Source organism: Muscardinus avellanarius (assembly GCF_963383645.1).
Source record: "Muscardinus avellanarius genome assembly, chromosome: 1".
NCBI lineage: Eukaryota > Metazoa > Chordata > Mammalia > Rodentia > Gliridae > Muscardinus > Muscardinus avellanarius.
In genome coordinates, this window is record NC_137786.1 from 123,200,984 (window position 1) to 123,218,981 (window position 17,998).

The 17,998-nt window shown below is 49.9% G+C and overlaps 1 protein-coding gene across 1 annotated transcript in view; it reads right to left on the reverse strand.

Moving 5' to 3' along the window:
• TMPRSS4 (transmembrane serine protease 4) overlaps positions 1–17,998 on the reverse strand; it is a gene marked incomplete at both ends in the record, with an annotated part of 41,185 nt that overhangs the window by 3,955 nt on the left and 19,232 nt on the right. Inside the window, 7 exons of the mRNA XM_080717669.1 lie at positions 525–684; positions 1,443–1,483; positions 2,391–2,492; positions 4,932–5,061; positions 6,050–6,202; positions 8,183–8,296; positions 11,302–11,335. Of these exons, the coding sequence (XP_080573795.1) occupies positions 525–684; positions 1,443–1,483; positions 2,391–2,492; positions 4,932–5,061; positions 6,050–6,202; positions 8,183–8,296; positions 11,302–11,335 (734 nt within the window). The remainder of the gene's footprint in view (positions 1–524; positions 685–1,442; positions 1,484–2,390; positions 2,493–4,931; positions 5,062–6,049; positions 6,203–8,182; positions 8,297–11,301; positions 11,336–17,998) is intronic.

Below are 17,998 nucleotides of genomic sequence, written 5' to 3' on the forward strand. Positions count from 1 at the left end.
GGCTTAGTGTGGGGGTGGCTCTCCAGGCCCCTGCTTGACCAGGAGCCCCTTGAAGGCAGTGACAGGCCTGGAGCTTGGTTCCTGGTGTACACTCACAAGATGCTGAAAGAACGAGTAAGGGTGAAGCGTGGCTGGTGTGGCCCTTCCCAGAGGTCTGGCCCCATCTCTCGCTACTGTATCCAAGGGGAACCTACACCGATTGAAGGTTCTGGACACAGTGAGGAGTGACCGTGACTCTTGACCCTGGGATCAATCATTTCCTGCAAAACTGGGGAGGAGCTGGTAGGTTCTCAAGCCCCAGACAGAGGAGAAGGGCTTTGTGGAGTGATGCTATGGGGCTTGGGTGGGGTGAGGACCCTGGTAGCCGAGGGGTCGCCACCTGAGGAACTGGCCAGCATCTCACTTGGGGTGCCCACTCCTTGGCAGTGGTCTCCAGGGGAGAGATGGTGTGAGTGGGGGTGGGAGGTGTGTGGCTGGGGCTCAATCCCCCCCTTCTCCAGCCTCTGCACAGCCAGGGGGCTCACCTGAAGCAGTGGGAAGCCGTGAGGACCCAGTGGGGGCCCAGGATGCTCCCGCCACAGATGTGCTGTTTCTCGTACTGGATGCTGACCTGCCAGGGCCAAGAATGCACGGAGGCCTCCTCCCCACCCACCACCCTTGGTGCCTTCACGCTTCTGCCGCAGTCTGGATTCAGCAGGAAGGAGAGAGAGAGGAGGTCGGGGTCAGGCCCCGGGACAGACGGAGCTGCCTACCCCAGTGCAGTGTGTATCCCGAGCAGGGCCCCTAGGACTGATCCTTCCTGCCATGATGTGAACATGGCTTGAGTATGTCCCCCAAGATTCCTGTATGGGAGCTCTGCCATCTGTAGGGCAATGTTGAGGTGGCGTGACCTTTAGGAGGTGGGGTCTGGGGCCCTCAGATCATTGGAGGGCTGCCCTCAAAAGACATTAGGGTCATCCTCTGGGATCCCCCAGCTCTCCTGAGAGTGAGGGTTAGGAGAGAGCCGGCCCCTGCATGGCTTTCTGGCCTCCTGTTTTAGGCTGTATTTCTCGTACTTGCAGGAGCTCCTGTCAAGACCCATTATCCCCAGTTAAGCCCTCATCAGGGGACAAATCAAGGGAGCTGTCTACCATTAGAGCTCAAGCCTCCCAAACGGTGAGCAAAGTAAGTTTCTCTTCTTTATAAAGTGAGTTTGCCTGAGGCATCTTCTTACAGTAAAGAAAAATGAATATACCCAGGTTGAGGGCTGGAAGCAAGTGGTAGATAGGAGTTCCTGACCCGGCCATTTACAGAGCCTTAACCCACAAGTCCAAAAGCTGGAGAATAAAGGTGGGGCCTCAGAGTGGAACTTGGAGTTTGGGAGATACAGGAATGAGGAGGAAGGTCCCTTTTTGGTCATGACTGTTCCAGGCCTCAAGCCCTCGGAGACAGAGCGTACTCACCAAGACAGTGCAGGGCGACCAGGGAACCTGAGAGGCAGGATCTGCAAGAGAGACAAGGAGCCCTGTGGTTCTTCTTGTCCCTCAGCTGGGAGGCAGGAAGGCGAGCCTTCTGGTACCATTGATTCAAGTCCCCAAAGTTACCTGGGAGACCTGGAATTGCATACTGGGGACTATACAGAAACTATACTAACACTCAGTGTAATCAAACTGGATTTGAATCACCCATTATTGATTATATATTATATACTGGGCTCTGCCCATTTCAAAACCCAGCTTGGGCTCCTGGTGGCAGGTCAGATAAAGAGCAGAGCCCAGAACAGAGTCTGCTGCACGGTGGGCTTTCCAAATGGAAGAGGAACAGGATTGCAGTGGGATCCTGGCCGAACAATCATGTTATGGCTCTGTCCTTTGTAAGGTTTACTCTGATGAATGCACAACTCTGAGCAACCCTGGGTACAAAGAAGCTGGAATCTTCTCTGAGCAGCTCTGCTTCACTGTGACAGATTTCAGATGCTTTGCTTTAAGGCATGGCCAGGCGGCGGGCCATTGGGTGCTTTTCCTGGAGTGGTGAGAACGTGGGGGTCCTCCTCTGGCCTGGGAAAGTGGTGGGAAGGACAAGGTGACTTTTGGTATCCTGCCTATTTGGTGTGTTATTAGGCAACCTAAGGCAGTAGCAAAAGATGTTTGCCTTTACTATTAGGATTGAGAAAAAGGCCACTCTATCCCTCACTCTACTTTGGGGAGGGGAGTGCACTTTGTCCAGCCATCCATTATATTAAGAAAAGTCATCATAGAAAACCTCTCAGAAATGTGATCCTGTAGTTTTTAGTATTTAGCGGTCTGCCTTGCTGGCAGTTCCTTCTGCTGCCTGCCCTGCATTTCTCTTGCTGTAGCCCTGGGGGAGGCTCCATGTGAAGCCTTTTGCAGGTCGCATGTCCTCTTACTTACCCACTGGAGTTCTGTACCCGCAGCTCCTGGCTGTTTTCTGTGACGTGGACGACATCCAGACCCTGGTCTGGGCTGATCTTCACAGCTGAGAAAGTGGGCTGGCTGTGAAGGGAGAGAGCTGTGAGCCGGGAAGCTGGAGGGTACTGTCAGGAGCAGCGCTTTCCCGGGAGAGGCTGGTCAAAGATGGGCCGGGGACTGGCAGGCAATGCAGTGGAGGGCCTTGGTCAGCAGGGCGGGCAGGTCAGCTGTGCTCAGGTGGGGGGCAATGGCTAGTCCAGGACCCAGAGCTCTGGAGAAATATCAGGCTTCTCCCTACCTTTCAGCTCTGCCTGGATGCCAAATATCCCAGCAATCTTCTGGTTGTATCAGAGGGAACAAAGGAGCAAACTAGGTGAACTCCTTTCTTACTTGGATGGAATAGAGTGTGGAAGCCAGGCCAGCTCTCTGATTTGACTTGGTGGTGGGTTTACACATGCGGCTTCTTTGAAGATGGGGCCGTCCTATGTCTTCCCGTGAAATCCAGACAAAACTTTCTCTAATCTGGACTACCCTCCTTCTTGCTTTCTGCTAATTCATGTTTATTTCCTTTCAAGCCTTGGGGTAAAGTCTTCCTTTCTCTGGGAAGCCTTCCCTGAGTACTCCTATTGCTACCATCCATCGTTCTTTGATTAAGCCGGCTTCTTCCAGACCTCCTGCTCCTTCTCCTCCCCTATCTGCAAGTACCAGCGCTTCACGGAGGGCTGAGGTCAATCTATGGTCAGCTGAGAATGCTGGCACTCCCTGAGCAGGGTCAGGTGCTGCATCCGGGTGACCAGAGTATTGTAAGGGCCTCAAGATCTAAGTTCTTATGCTGGCTGTGACACTCATTTGCTGTGTGACCTTGGCCAGGTCACGTTCCTTCTCTGGGTCACTCTGAGCCTCAGTTGTCCCCTCTGTAAAATGATGAGTGGACTAGAGGATCCCTGGGACTCCTCCCACCCTAGGCCAACTATGGCATTGTGGTCCTGGGACAAGAAGGGCCTCCAGTCCAGGTGAGCAGAGGAAAGCAGAGAAATCTGAGTCGAGAAATCCATCCCACGAGGAGGGACAAAGCTGGAAACAGACATTCCTAGGAAAGCTAACCTCTGCTCACCAATTACAGCCTGATGAATACTTTTAGCGAACTTAGACTTTGTAAAGCCCAAGAGCCAGGTGGGTTGGTGCCTGAGTGAGCTCTGGAAGGACAGAGGTTCTGGGAAGCTGTCATCCTCAGAGCCTCAGGAGACTCCCAGGTTTCGTAACCATGCCTCAGCCTGCTGCGTAGGTATGGCTGACGCTGCAGTTGGCTGGACCGCAGAGGGAGGAGGGGCTGCTGCAGGAGGAGGGCAGAGCAGCTGATGCAGGTAGGGCCATGCTTTCTTGGCATCTTCAGAAATACTCAGGTGGTGGTGTGCTTTCTGGAGGGCATGGGGAGCTGCACTCCCAGGAGGGTGGAGGGCAGCAGAGGTCTGACAACTAGAGAGCAGGGGGGTATCTACAGGCTGAACAGCTTGCAGGGGTTGTTATTGAAAGGACCTTGAGGCTGTTTTAGGGATCCTGGGAGAGAGCTCTGGGATTGGCTGGTGATATCTGCCTAGTAGTTAAAACTTTTGCCTTGTCTCTGGGCCCATTTTCTTAGAACCCCAAAGATGCCTGGGGTCTTCTTGGGAGAGGTTTGTCCATCTTGCTATTATTACACATGGGTTCTTTCTATCCTCTCAGAGAAATTCTCTGAGGGATTGACTACCTTGATTTTATTTCCTTTATAAATAAATTCTGTGAGAAGAGAGTATCACCCGATGTAAAAACTGAGATACCAGAGGACCTCTACTGCCGAGGAGTGAGGGGCCTCGGGCACAGATTGTAGCCTTCTATCTCTCAGCCACTCATGCACAAGTTACTTTCTCTAAGCCTACTGGCATCACAGATATACGATGCTTTTGGTACACTGCCAAGATCCAATGAATATAAATATGTATGATGCTAATTGCTCCCTTTATAATTATGTACCTCCCATCGACTCCAGATTTGGAACTTGCTGAGAGTCGGGATTGCTGACGATGGACCCTGATGAAATCACTCATTTAAACTAAATGTTAACTGGTGGAACTTTGCATAGGTAAATTAGGCTTTTATAGTATGGGACAGGGAAGGCTTCTCGCAAAGGATGAAGGAGTGAAGAGTGAGCAGTAATGGGAAAGAGGACTGCAGTGGAGCTGAGGCCAGGTGTGTGCGTGCGTGTGCGTGCGTGTGCATGAGTGAGTGTGCTTGTGTTGGGGCACAGTCTGCACCCTCTCTCTGGCTCCCGGAGGCATCCTCTGAGGTCAGCTTTACTTTCCCCACTTAACCCTTGAGCTTCTGAAGCTTATGAGCTTTTACTTCACAGAGCAGCTCCATTTGACTCTGACCTCTGTGCTTTTAGCAGGGGAGGGAGGAAAGGAAGAAGAGGATCCGAGAGGAAGGACAGAGGAGAGCAGGGGAGTGGCAGCAAGGTGAGAGCCTCCAGTGGCTGGGGTTGGGTACCTGCTATAGCCCATTTGCCTGCAGGCTGTCTTGGCCAGAGCTCCTGTAAAGTTGTCAAAACAGGCAGAGGCCCAGTTCCCCATGGCTGGGTCCCACACCTGCAGGGTGGATCGGTCCTTGGAGAGGCGGACTGGGAAGCAAGAAACTTGGGTCAGCTCCTCAGACTTTTGAGACCATCCATCCCAAGCTCCCTCAACCCAGAGACAGGCAGCATGAACACTGACACCTTAAACATCAAGGGAAGGACCTCTGTTTGACTTTGTCTGACCCTTGCTTTGACAATAACTAGGCTGGGAAAATGTCCTGGGGTCATTTGACCTATTATCCTGGTAAGATGATTAATAGCAACCCCATTTGTTCTTATAGTTAGAGTTCTGACGATCAATTATGTGGTCCCTCCACCCATGGTCCACACAGATTGCCCAGCCTGGGAGACTTCTCAGCCAAGCACCTGGGCGCTTCTCCACATAGGTCAGAATGGCAGGTTGCACAAGAAGCTCTACTAGCTGCAGGTGCCAGGTGCCTGGAGGTATCTGGCCTCCGTGACAGAGAAGGAAGTCACTGGGCCCTGACCCTCAGAAGCCCCATCACCTGTCTTCTGGGCTTAAGCTTTTTGGAGTCTAAGTACCAGGTGGACCAAGCTGGTCTAGCCCAGTCCAAAAAACAACAGGGGTTTTATGGTCAAAACACCACCTTTTTTTTTTTAAAGACTTAGCTCCATCTGTCCTGCTACATATACATTATAATAGCCTGGATGTAGAAGGTCCCTGGGTTCCATCCCCAGTAACACACACACACACACACACACACACACACACACACACACACACACACACGTGAATACAAGGACCACTAGCTGGTTAAATGGGCCTGCAATCTCTTTTCTAGACCCTTGAAGTAATAGATTTCATAGAAAGGAGAAATCGAGTCCTCTTTCTCAAAACTGAGTCAGTGTGGCAGGCATGGGTGGTCACAACTTCCTGTGTCCATCAGACAGCTGTGGAGTGGAGGCCGTGTGTCCAGTGCCAGGGTCTGCCTGGAGACCCAACATGGTTCTGCAAGTCAGCAAGCTGACTTCCTGCTGTGCCTGCCCTCTCGCCCCTCAGCCACGGCCTCACCTGGCACCGCAGAACTCTCAGGGAAGTCCTTCACACAGGGCTCCTCGTCCTCCCCCTGGGAACAGTCGGGCCGGCCATCACACACCTGTGTCCTCGGGATGAAGCTCAGGGGATGCCCACAGATGAAGTAGTACTTGTCCAGAATTGTCATGACTGGAGGACAAACGTGAAGAGGGGTACATAGGGTGGGGTCAAGCTGGCAGCAGCAGGGGACAGGATCCAGGTCTTTCCTCAAAAGCAGTGTTGGGCTTGGAGACAGGCAGAGAAGGTTCCAGTCTGCTCCAGGCTGCCACATAATAGCAGATACACCTGGTCCTGAGCCTCAGCTTTCTTATTTGCCAAGAGTGAGACCGTGTGTGTAGGAAATGAAGAACCAGGCCCCAGAGCCCAGAGCCCTCAGGTAGAGAAGGAGGCAGAATGGGGGACTTGGCATCCCCAGACCTGGGTCTGAGTCCTGGGTCTGCCTTTTGCTGCATGGCTTTCTGCCCATCCCTCCCCTCTCTCAGCCTTGGGATCCTCCTGCACACGATGGGACGGGATGGGATGGAAGCCACTGAGAACATGTGGCAAGCAGAGGCTGTGAAGTGTCTCCTAAGTGCCTAGTGTGGCTCTGGACGTGGGTGCTTTTATCTGAGATCAATAGGTTCACGAAGAGGTAGGTGGTCTACTTCGTCTTCTGTCGGCTGTGTTAAGGCTGTGCCAGCTGCCTTCAATTTCTGTCGCTTCTTTGCCATCTTGGGCTAATGGGATGAATTTAGCTTTGTTTAACGTTCTAGGAAACAGATATTTCAAGAAGTTCCCTTGGTGATGACTCTCAGCCAGACACCACTGGCGGGAAGGAGCCCTTCCTACGTGAGCTCTCTCCTGGGCGCATCTCTCCCAGCTGCTCCTAAGGGTGGGGGGGTGAGTCGATGACAGTCCCCACTTATTCCTATGCCAGGGGCCTTCCAGACTCTTGATCAAATAATCTCATCTACAAGCTTAGGAGGCAGGTGTCACACTGACTCATATCACCAATAAATAAACTGAGGATGGGAGGTTTGGGGATTAGTTCCCAAGGCCACACTGTGCTTATATGGCCCAGCCAGTATCTATCTCCCAGACAATGCACGAGATGTGATTGGCTAGTCCTGATGCTCTGGTCTGAGTGAAGCAAAGGAAAAGCAAGTCGGCTACTTTCTAGAACTTCGGAATTAATTCGTGATTGGGAGCCAGGTTAAGGAAACTTTCTGGGACAAAGCTAAGAGACAGGGTTGCAGATTGAACCCCCAGAAGATTGAGAGAGCCTAGCCTGGGGTGGAGACTGGTTTACCCACTCCAGGTACAGGATGTGGGGGCTCAGACATGGGAGCCATGTAGGGTCTTCTGGGACAGCAGACCTAGAAGGGCAATACAGTTTAGAGCTTCAATGACTTAAGTGGTCTTGATTAAACATTTGACAGCTAACATGTGTTATAAGACACTGTAGTTTCTTTATGCAATCGACTGCGTTGCTGCTCCTGCTGGTGCTTAGAAAGAAGTGGGGCATTTTATAGAAGACAGACTGCAGCCAAGAGAGGTTGGGGGCTTATTCAGGACCACATGGCAGCAAAGAGCAGAGCTGGACCCCATCCCCGGGGTGACGTGCGTTGAGGAAGACAAGGACTCAGCCGCAGGGCATGGGAGTGGACTGTGGGAAGCACTGCTCATGAGGTTTTATCTTCTCTGCTGCCAAGTGGGCTGCTCAAGGTGGCAGCGGGTCTCAGGCCCTGGCATGAGGAGGGTAGGGCTGACAGTGGGGAGGGACGCTGTCTGCTGGGCACTCTTCCCTCCCTCCTCCTGTTCTACAAGCCAGGAGGGCTGTGCACAGCTGTCAGTCTGTAGGAGATGGGTGCAGGGGGTGGGGGCTGGCGCCACTGCCAGGGATGTGCAGTGCGTGTGGGTTTGGAACGTGGGTTGTGTGTGCAGAAGAGCTCATCTGGGATAGAAGCCATCTGGAGCCCCATGGGCAGAGTTCACCTTCCCCTTTCACTCTCAGAAGCAGGCTCCCTTCAAAGCAGGGGTGGGGATGCGTGGATGTGCAAAGCTTTGTGCAGCTCATGTGCCCCTGGCTGGGGGCGGGGGGTGGAGAGTGTAGGGGGGGCTGTCACTTACTCAGGATTACCACAGTGGCGATCGTCGCCAGGCTCAGCAGTGTGCTGAGGATGGGGATCCCCACCTTCTTGAAGGTCTCCAGAGGGGTGCGGGGCTTGCGAAGGGGGGCGACATCTGCAAGGAGGTGCAAAGTGGAGGGAAGGAGTGTGCAGGCAAGGCCCCCACCTCCTGCCCTCTTACCAGTGGCAGGGATGTCCTGGACAGTTCTGGTTAAGGCGGTGGGGGGTGGTTATTTCTGTAGCTAGGCTGAGCTCCATCATCTCGAGGCTACTTCTCCAGACCTGTCCACCTCTCACAAGGGCTCACCAAGGGAGGCCGCTGCCTGTTCTCACCTCAGCCCAGGGTGTGCTGGCCCTGCTGGGTCTGACCCCTCCTCCCCTGGAAGAGGCCCAACCCCTGTGCAAATGTTGAGTTACTTACTGTATTCCCTTTCCTGACTTCCTGGCTCAAGTTTTGATATATTTTAGGTTTTCTTTGAACTGGGAATTGAACTCAGGGGATTCTACCTCCAAGCTATACCCTTAGTCTTTTAATTTATTTTTATTTTATTTTGTTCATTTTTGTGGTACTGGGGATGGAACCCAGGGGCATTCTACCTCCGAGCGATATCCCCAGCCCAATTTTTTATTCTTTATTTTGAAATGGGGTCTCACTAAATTGCAGAGGGCCTCACTAAGTAGCTGAGGCTGTTCATGAACCGCTGATCCTCCTGTCTCAGCCTCCCAAGTACTGGGATTACAAGTGTGCACCACCACATTCAGCTTATTTTTATTTTATTTTGAAACAGAAGTCTTGCTCAGTTGCTGAGGCTGGCCTTCTGTGAACTTGTGATCCTCCTGTCTCAGCCTCCCAAGTTCTGGGATTAGTGCACACCATGTCTGATGACATATTTTAATTTTTAGTGGACACATAATAACTGTACATATGTATGGGGCACAGCATGTCATTTCTAGTATGTGTATACAATGTATAGTGATCAGAGTAGGGTAACTGGTATACCTATCATCTTAGACATTTATCATTTCTTTCTCTGCTAGCTCTTTTTTTGGGGGGGGGTATTAGAGATTGAACCTAGGGGTATTCTACCTCTAAGCTACATCCCCAGACATTTTTTTTTAAGCAGGGTCTTGCTAGGTTGCTGAGAGTCTCAATAAAATGCCGAGGCTGTCCTGGAACCTGTGATCCCCCTGTCTTAGCCTCCCAAGTTCTGGAATTCCAGGTGTGCATCGCCAAGCCTGGCTTCTACTTCTACTAGCTCTCTTGCGATATAATTGGAAGCTGCAGTTACTCTACTGTGCTGAACATTAGAGGTTATTCCTCTTATTTAGCTGCACCCCTGACTTATCTTTGGATTAAACTATAAACTCTATGAGAGCAGAGGCCTCCAGCACAGTAAGTGCTAGGTAGGGGCTTAATAAATATTCATAATTACGAATAAATACTTGGACATCCTGATGGCCTCTGCCTCCAAGTCAGTCCAACAACAGTGAGTCCTTGTATTTAAGGAGATTATGGTCTGGAGAAGAGGTGAACTGACACAGATTCCAGTCTTGCCAAGTAGAAGAGGACATGTGTTATACTAGAAACACCCTCACAGGCAGATGGTGTGAGGGGGCTTCCTGAACAGGTCGCACTTAGATGCAGGTAGAGATGGGGATGGAGGCGCTGGGCCAGCCCAGCATGTCATGGAGTTGGGTCGCTGTGAGTCCCCTGGGTCCTGGAAGCAGAGGTGGGCCACAGTATGGTAGGATACAGGACAGTGGAGTGAGTTTGTGGGCACTCTTGAAAGCCTTGCTAAGGAGTTTGGATTTTATTCTCAAGGCTATGGGGGGCAGGTGAAAGTTTTTAAGCAGTCAAGACACGTGATCAAATTAATGTTAGAATAAGGAATCTTTTGCCGGGGAGTTGGTGAACTGGAATCTAAGAGTCTGGGATTAGGGACCAGGCAGAAGCCCATCGCCACTTAAAATGGGAGTAAGAGTAGGTACATCGCTCACTTTCCAGGGCTGTTCAAGGAGCTGGGACATGGGGCGTATCCCCAACCACTGGAGCAGCACTGATCCTCTGAACTATGAAATGGCCCAACTCAGTAGACCTGGCCCTTTTCTTATTGATCTATTCATATGAATTTGTTCCTTATTCATTTGTTTTGTTGACTCAGCAGACTATCAGGAGTAGGTGTATCAGGAATAGGAGCAGTTTAAGAAAAGGTAGCTGGGCGTGGTGATACATGCTTATAATTCCAGCATTCTGGAGACACAGACTGGAGGATCACAGTTCACAGACAGTCTCAGCTATCTAGCGAGGCACTTCGCAATTCAGTGAGACCATGCTTAAAAAATAAAAGGACTAAAAAATAGGGCTGGGCGTGTAGCTTGGAGGTAGAATGCCCCTGGGTTTCATTCTCAGTAACACACATACACACACACACACACACACACACACACACACACACACACACAATGTAATGGGCCAGGCATGGTGACTCACGCTTACATTCCCAGTACGTGGAAGGCTGAGATAGGAGGATTGCAGGTTTGTGGCCAGCCTCAGCTACTTAGTGGGGTCCTTCACAACTTACTGAGACCTTCTTTCAAGATAAAGAATAAAAAATAGGGTTAGGGGTGTAGTTTGAAAGTAGAATGCTCCTGGGTTCCATCCCCAGTACCGAAAACAAGAAAAAAAAAGTAATGGGAGGGGAAACCCCTTAAATTTTGGGACATTCTATTTATTAACTGTTTTTCCCCTGTAAGTCATGCACACCCTGCCATTTTCTTTCCTACAACTGAAAACACTGCTGTCCACATTGTTTCTTGACAGCAGGAAAAGACTGTGAACTTCCTGAGGGCAGAGACTTCAGTCAGTCTTACTTATCATAAAAGCCCAAGGCCAACAGAGAAATTAGGGGATCATTGCTCTTTCTGTTTTAGATTCGTTGATAATATTTCCCCAGAGATTAGGCCTCCTAACTCTAGAATAAATGCTGAAACTTATTTAATATTGTTGTTGAATGAGGCTGAATGGGGGTGGATGGTACCTGCAGCTCTGACCACTTGGCAGAGGGGTTGAAGGCCATGCATCGACTTTGTGGTGGACACTTGGAGGCGAGAGGAGCTTACCTGGGCTGTTCAGGGGTTGGTCACTGTCAGGGTCCTGTAATTGAAGAACAGTGAGTTGAGTGAGGGCCCAGCAGCTTAGGGGAGCTTCATGTCTACGTTCCCTTCTCCCTGCTAAATCTAAGTTGGGGTCTCTGTGAAATCCAAATGAAAACTTTAGTTATGCACCCATTTGACCTGGTTCAACAATTTTACTAATTGCAGCAACTAACCAGTGCTTGTAGAAACAATTGGTTGCTAGGTTTTTTATGTTGCTGAATTCTCACAGCGATTCTTCTTTACTATCTGTTTTTGTTAATCATTTGTGTATTTTTATAGGTACTGTATTTCTGTGAAATCTTAGACACTTCACAGAGAGGGCTATTCAAGAGGCCAATAAGTATCAACAGAAGCTCAAAATCATTACTCATTATTTGCAGGTGCAAATTCACAGCATAAGAAAATATCTCTACATAGACACCAGAATGACTGAAGTTCAAAAACAATAATATTAAATGTTCATGAAGACGTGGAACAACCAGAATGCTCATATATTGTTGGTAGAATGACAAATTGGAACAAATTCTTAGGAAAATGTTTGACTAAATCTACTATTGCTGAACCTATTGCTATTTTATGACTTAATGATCCAGCAATTCTGCTCCAGAATATATGAATACAGAGATGTGGATACATATGTTTAACAAAAAATGTATACATGAATTTCCATAGTAGCTTCATTTGCAATGGGTAAACATTGGAAAAAATTCTAATGCCACTCATTGGTGGAATAGATAAAGGAATTGTGGTCTAATTATATAATGTAATTTCAGTTATTGGCAAGAATAAACTAGTACTAAATGCAATGACATGGACTGATTTCATAGACACAATGATGAAGGAAAGAAATTAGGTATTGCAGGAACCCTAATATCTACTACAATGCTTCTTTTTGTGGTCCTGGGGATTGAACCTAGGGGAGCTACCACTGAGCTCCACCCACAGCCCTTTTTATTCTATTTTGAGACAGGTTCTTGTTAAGTTGCCCAGGCTGACCTTCATCTAACCTGTGATCCTCCTGCCTCAACATCACCAGTGATTAGAATTACAGACATGTGCCACTGTGCCCAGTATATGGTGAGTATGGAATAAACACTGATGAAATGAGAAAATTAATAAGCCTATCTCAGTTTAGGACTTGGCTTCAGCCTTTAAGAAGCTGACTGTGGAGCTGGGCATGGTGGTGAACACTTGTAACCCCAGTACTTGGGAGGTTGAGACAGGAGGAGTTCACATTTCAGGACAGCCTCAGCAAGTAGTGAGGCTCTCATCAACCTAGTGAGACTGTTTCAAAATAAAAATAAAACAGGACTGGGGGTGTAGCTTGGAAGTGAATGCCCCAGTATACACACACACACACACACACACACACACACACACACAGCTACCATGTTTGCACATGAAATATTATGCTTCAGTCAAAAGAAATGCCCTCTAGTGACACAGAACAATATGGGTGGCATTAGCAATTTAGTATTAAGTGGAAAAGTAAGTCTTAACAGATTACATATAGCTCAGAAAGGCTCTCCTTTTCTTTTTTTCATAAAGGCAAGGGCAGGAGAAGTGTGTGGTTTGGGATGATGCTACCTGGGCAGAATATGCTTAGCACTGTTCCTGCCCTACCAGAGATGTGCAGTCAGCATTTGTTGAACTGATAAAGAAGAGACCTTCCCACTCCCTCCGTGGGGCGAGAGGAATGTGAAGGGGGTTAGATGAAGGTCCTTGTCCTGGCTTTTGATGGGGGTGGTGAGTCTGTGGAGGCATACCACATTGCTAAACCAGCCGGCCAACTAGCAAGTGAGTTCTAAATGGGGTTTGCATGGCCCAGTAGTAGAATGTCATGAGTCCAAGGCAGCAATATATTCAACACTGAGTGCCCAAGGACTAAAGAGGAAATAAAAGGCTGCCCCTAGCCATGCTGAGTGGTCTGAGGAGGCCAGGCTCTTGTCCACATAGTGCTCTGCCCTGAATATCTTGCAGCTGGAGTTCTTCCATTCAGTGGCCCCTTTGGCTTCTCTTGAAGCTCTTGGACAAGCATCTGTGATAGAGGGAAGGGGAGCTACTGAAGGTCATGGGTGTTAGGGGTAATGCCAGGCCTGAGCGTTTGAGATGGGGACACTCAGGCCTGTGAGGGGTGATTGGGGACCATCAGTGTCCATGGCATTCAGGAACAGGATAGAAACCATGACTTATGGCCAGCTCCATCTCCTCTCAGCCCAGAATCAATCAAGAGCAGAGGAAAGGAAAGCATGTGCTGAGACCTGAGGGTACCAGGTGAGATTCTGAGGTCCAGGCATCCTCCATTTCTCAGGGGTTCCCTGCCACGATCACAGGACACAGGGCTGATAGGGCCGCTGGAGACCATCTCAGGTTGAAGCCAGACAGGGTAAATTCTTGCCCTGGAGCTGATAAAAGGAAGGGGACCTCCATGCTTCTGATTTTCTAGAAACATCCTAGTTTACCCCCAACTTCAATTTAGGCTCTGGCCATGATGGCCACAGCCTAGCCCAGCCCAGAGCAAGTGAAGGTGTTGCGTTGCCCCTTCTGTTTGGACTGGCCCATCTACGGTGATTCAGTTCATTGTGTAGAACTGACTCACAGGTCTAGTCTAGCCAGTGTAGTCTAGCCCCCTCCTGGGGCTCAGATGGAGCAAAGTGGAATGGCAGGAATGCTTGTGCCTACTGCATCCAGGAGAGTCCAAGCAGAGGAGTCAGAGGAACAAGGGGACCTGGGTGTATATGTGATGGCTGAAAAGCACCTGCCATTTGGAGAACCTTCCTTCCCTTGCTTGGTCACTGGCCCCAAATGTGAAGACAGAATAATTAACTACTGTAGTTGGGTGTTGTGATCTAGCTTACAATAACCTTCTTTCATTAATGCTACCCTTTTCGCCCATTGGCATGAGAATACTTGACAGCAGCCTTTGCTCTGAGGTAACTAACAGATTACAGTCCCAGTGGATTTTTAGGAATGGATTCATGGAAAGACACTGACAATGACGAACTGAAAGTCTTCTTTGCAGGGATGTTCCTGCAAGTATTGTGCAGAAGCTGGAGCTGGAGGTGTTTTGGATGATGCGATCTCTTTTGGACATGACTTATCTCAGCAAATGAGGATCGCTGGAAGGTTTTTATTGCTTTGGTGCCTGCGTTTTGTCAACAATTCTTCCATATCTGCTGGTCCAGATTTCACTGCAGAAAATTAAACCTGTCTTCAGCTTTCCTGTAAAGTTTTCAACTGCATATCCCCCAAACAGAGACACTGCGCTCAATGAATCATAATCAGCTTAGCTTTAGCCTCAAAGTGTGTGTTTGTGGAAAAGCTGCGCTTTTCTTTGCCTAAATGGGAAGTAGGTTAATTCTTGGAACCACCCTAAGAAATCACCTACATTTTATGCAAGAACAAACCAAGGCTCAGGTATATCCAGTGGTGGCTGAGGCCACAAATCAAGCCATAGGTTCAGAGGCTTGGGGCCAGGCCTCTGGTGGAGCGTGTCTTCGTTTCCCTGCAGTTCTGGGAATCTGTTTGGGTGAGTGTTGTCCTCTGGCGCTGGGTCCTTTTGATTCTCTACTCCTCTGGGTGCCATCAATGTGCAGAGGCACATGCCCGCAGCATCTCCCCATTCCATCCTTGGTTGGAAGCACAGTGACCCCTGCTTGGCTCCTAGCTATGCCAAATCATCCACAGCAGTGATGGCGGGGAGCTATCCCTTAAAGAGCACATGGGTCAGGGGGCTTCTGACACTGGCACCTCTTTCCTCAATCAATAGGCTTTCAGGGGTTTCATCTGCCACTCCCCCCTAACCCCACAACTTCCCCAGATCTTGAAGAAGCTCTTGGGCTTAGTTCAGCTCCAAATGGCAAATGGACATCTGGACATCTCAGAGACCTCTTCCTTCCAGCTCAGAGATGGTGAACTTGGACTCCGGGCAGCCCTTGTATTTGGGTGAGGGGAGGACTGAGTGTGCCGCAGAGAAGCCCCACAGATCCAGCCTGGGAGTAGGAGCTCTCACCTTACATGTCTTCTGACTTGCTTTGTGACTTTGGGCACACCTTGTGACTTCTCTGAACCTCAAAGTCTTGTCAGGTGATTGGGGACTCTCTTTCAGAGATTGTAAAGAGGGTAAACGAGTTAATAACCTTACAGAGAAACAGGCCAGTGTTCCACCAGGTCAACAGAGGTGAAGAAGAGGCAACAGATGAAGGAGATCTAAGGAACACAAAGCGGGGCTACCTCCCACATCTGCTTTCTTGGTCAGCAGCCTTCCCCGGGGCCTTATTTCTCCTTTCCTCTCTGCCTTTCTGACTCTGCATTGCCTCGCTCTGGAAAGAAATCAGTAGGGCAGAGCTGGAGAAATTGGTGTATGAATGAAGAGAGAAAAGTAGAAGCAGGTAAAGTGCGCTTTCTGGCCCTGCTCCTGTCTGTGGCTGCTTCCGACTGCCAGGGGTACCAAGGCACTGGCTTCCCATTACCCCTGAGGGAAAGCCTAGAGCCAGAGATGCTGCTGTTGCTAGGTGATGGGATAAGCAGGTCCTCTGAGGCTCTGGCAGGTGGTGGCGAGGCTGCTGAGGTCAGTAACTAGGCAGCGAGGAAGACCCCGAGGGAGAAGTGGGGAGAAATTTCTGGGTGTGTCAAGAGACCTAGAGGCCACTCACAGTCACCTGGAGAGTGGGGCTCAGCCAGGCCATCTCAGTGCTTAGAGGCTCCTGCAAGGCTGCCACACACCACTCTTTCTCTCTCACGACCTCCAAACAGGCTCCCTCCCCATCCCTCGCACAGCTGTGTCGTCTTCACCTGCAGCTGGGGTGGGCAGTTTGATGCCTTTGCCAGGCAGGACACTCTCTCAGGTGCCTCAGCCATGACAGGTCAGTGACATGGAGGGCTGTGGGATTGCAGGACAGGGGAGGGCCACTAACATGTCCTGTATCAAGCCTGACTGTGCCATAGTAGCTCAGAGTGCAGGGAAGGCTTCTGAGGGGACAATCATGCTGGCTTCCAAGTGGCCTCTGATCTATAACCCTGTCTCCAGGGACGTCCCCAGCCCAGGCCACCTCAGGCTCTCATGTAGAGGCGATCCAGGAACTCTACTTGGGTTTAGGTGTCCTCGAGCTGCAGATCTCCCTTGAGGTCTAACCTCAGCCGGCTGCTACGTTAGAAACCATTTTGCCTTGTTCTAAGCCACATAGGTGCTGACCTGCTGCAATTTGAGCTGCGCACCTCGGCCCCCTCTCCAGGTATAATGGCTCCAGGGAAGGGCCTGGGGCAGACGAAGGTGTCAGATGGCTTGTCATTATCCTGCTGCCAGCCTGCCAGGCCAGCTCTGCTAATTTAAGAATTAGCTTTTGTGTTCAGGTATAACTCTTAACTCCAGGGAGTAGTGCCTGGAAGGGAGTGGTGAGTGGATGATCCCTGTTTCTCAAATGGAGAAACTGAGGTTCTTCAATCACATGGAAGAATGGTGGTAGAGGGGCAGGCTTCCAGGTGCCTCCCTGGTCCCGGGGGTAGCTGTCCGTCTTCTCCAGCCTTTCTGAGCTCCCACCGTTTTACTTTGTTCAGCTCTCTCTCGGCTCTAGGGTGGAGGGCCCATCTGAATTCCCCTTTCCTTGTTTGTAAAATGAGGCAATAGGACCTCACTCATTGGGTTGTTGGTGAGGACCTGTGGAGAGGACAGACATGGTGTGCCTGGCTTGGTGCTTGAAACATGGAGGAATTTAGTGTGTGGGCATCAAGGCCAGGCTGCCTGGGGCTCTGTGCAGGGCAGCAGGAGTGAGCAGCCTTCTACCTTCGGGGTGCTCTAATGATGACCAGTCTCTGGTTTGTCTATTATCCAGTCTGCTGGCAAAGGTCCTAGTGATCCCTCGACCACCTTCCTGGTAACTCTGAACTTGTGACCCTGTAAATAGTTCCTCAGTGGGGATTCTGTGACTCCTCTGCACACCGACTTGGTGGTTTTGTAACCTGGTGTTTCTCTCCCACTTTCCTGCCAACCCACAGAGCTCTGTGAGCACTTTGTGAAGCCTTCCGTGATGGGGTGCCACTTCTAGAAGAGGGGGTGTTTCACAGAGGACAGAGTCCTGCCACCTGGGTCTGAATTCCACTTCTGTTGCTCACCAGCCTTAGACCCTAGGCACATTATTTAACCACTGAGATACCAATATGTGCATGAGAAAGATCAAGTCTTCCACCTAGCCAGGAGAGGTAGTGCATGCCTATGATCCTAGCACTTGGGAGGCTGAGACAGGGGGATCACAGGTTCCATGCCAGCCTCAGCAACTTATCAAGACCTTCAAAAACTTAACAAGACCCTATTTCAAAACAGGAAAAAAGAATGGGGCTGGGGATGTAGCTTGGAGGTAGAATGCCCTTGGGTTTAATCTCTAGTACAAAAAAAATCCAAAAAAAGTATTTTTCCTAAAGATCCCTAAATATGCCCATGAAGCAGATATCCCATTATTGTTCTTAATAATTAATAATAATATTGAATTGGAGACTAGCAAGTGCTTGACATGGTAGATACTCAAAAAGCTCTTCATTATTAATGGGAAAGAGCTCCATAAAGGGTTTAGCATAGAGGCAACTGTGCTGAAACAGATGGGAGCTATTTGGATGATTTAATAGGCCAAGGGGCCCGACATGGGGAGGGGACACTGTGGACCCCAAA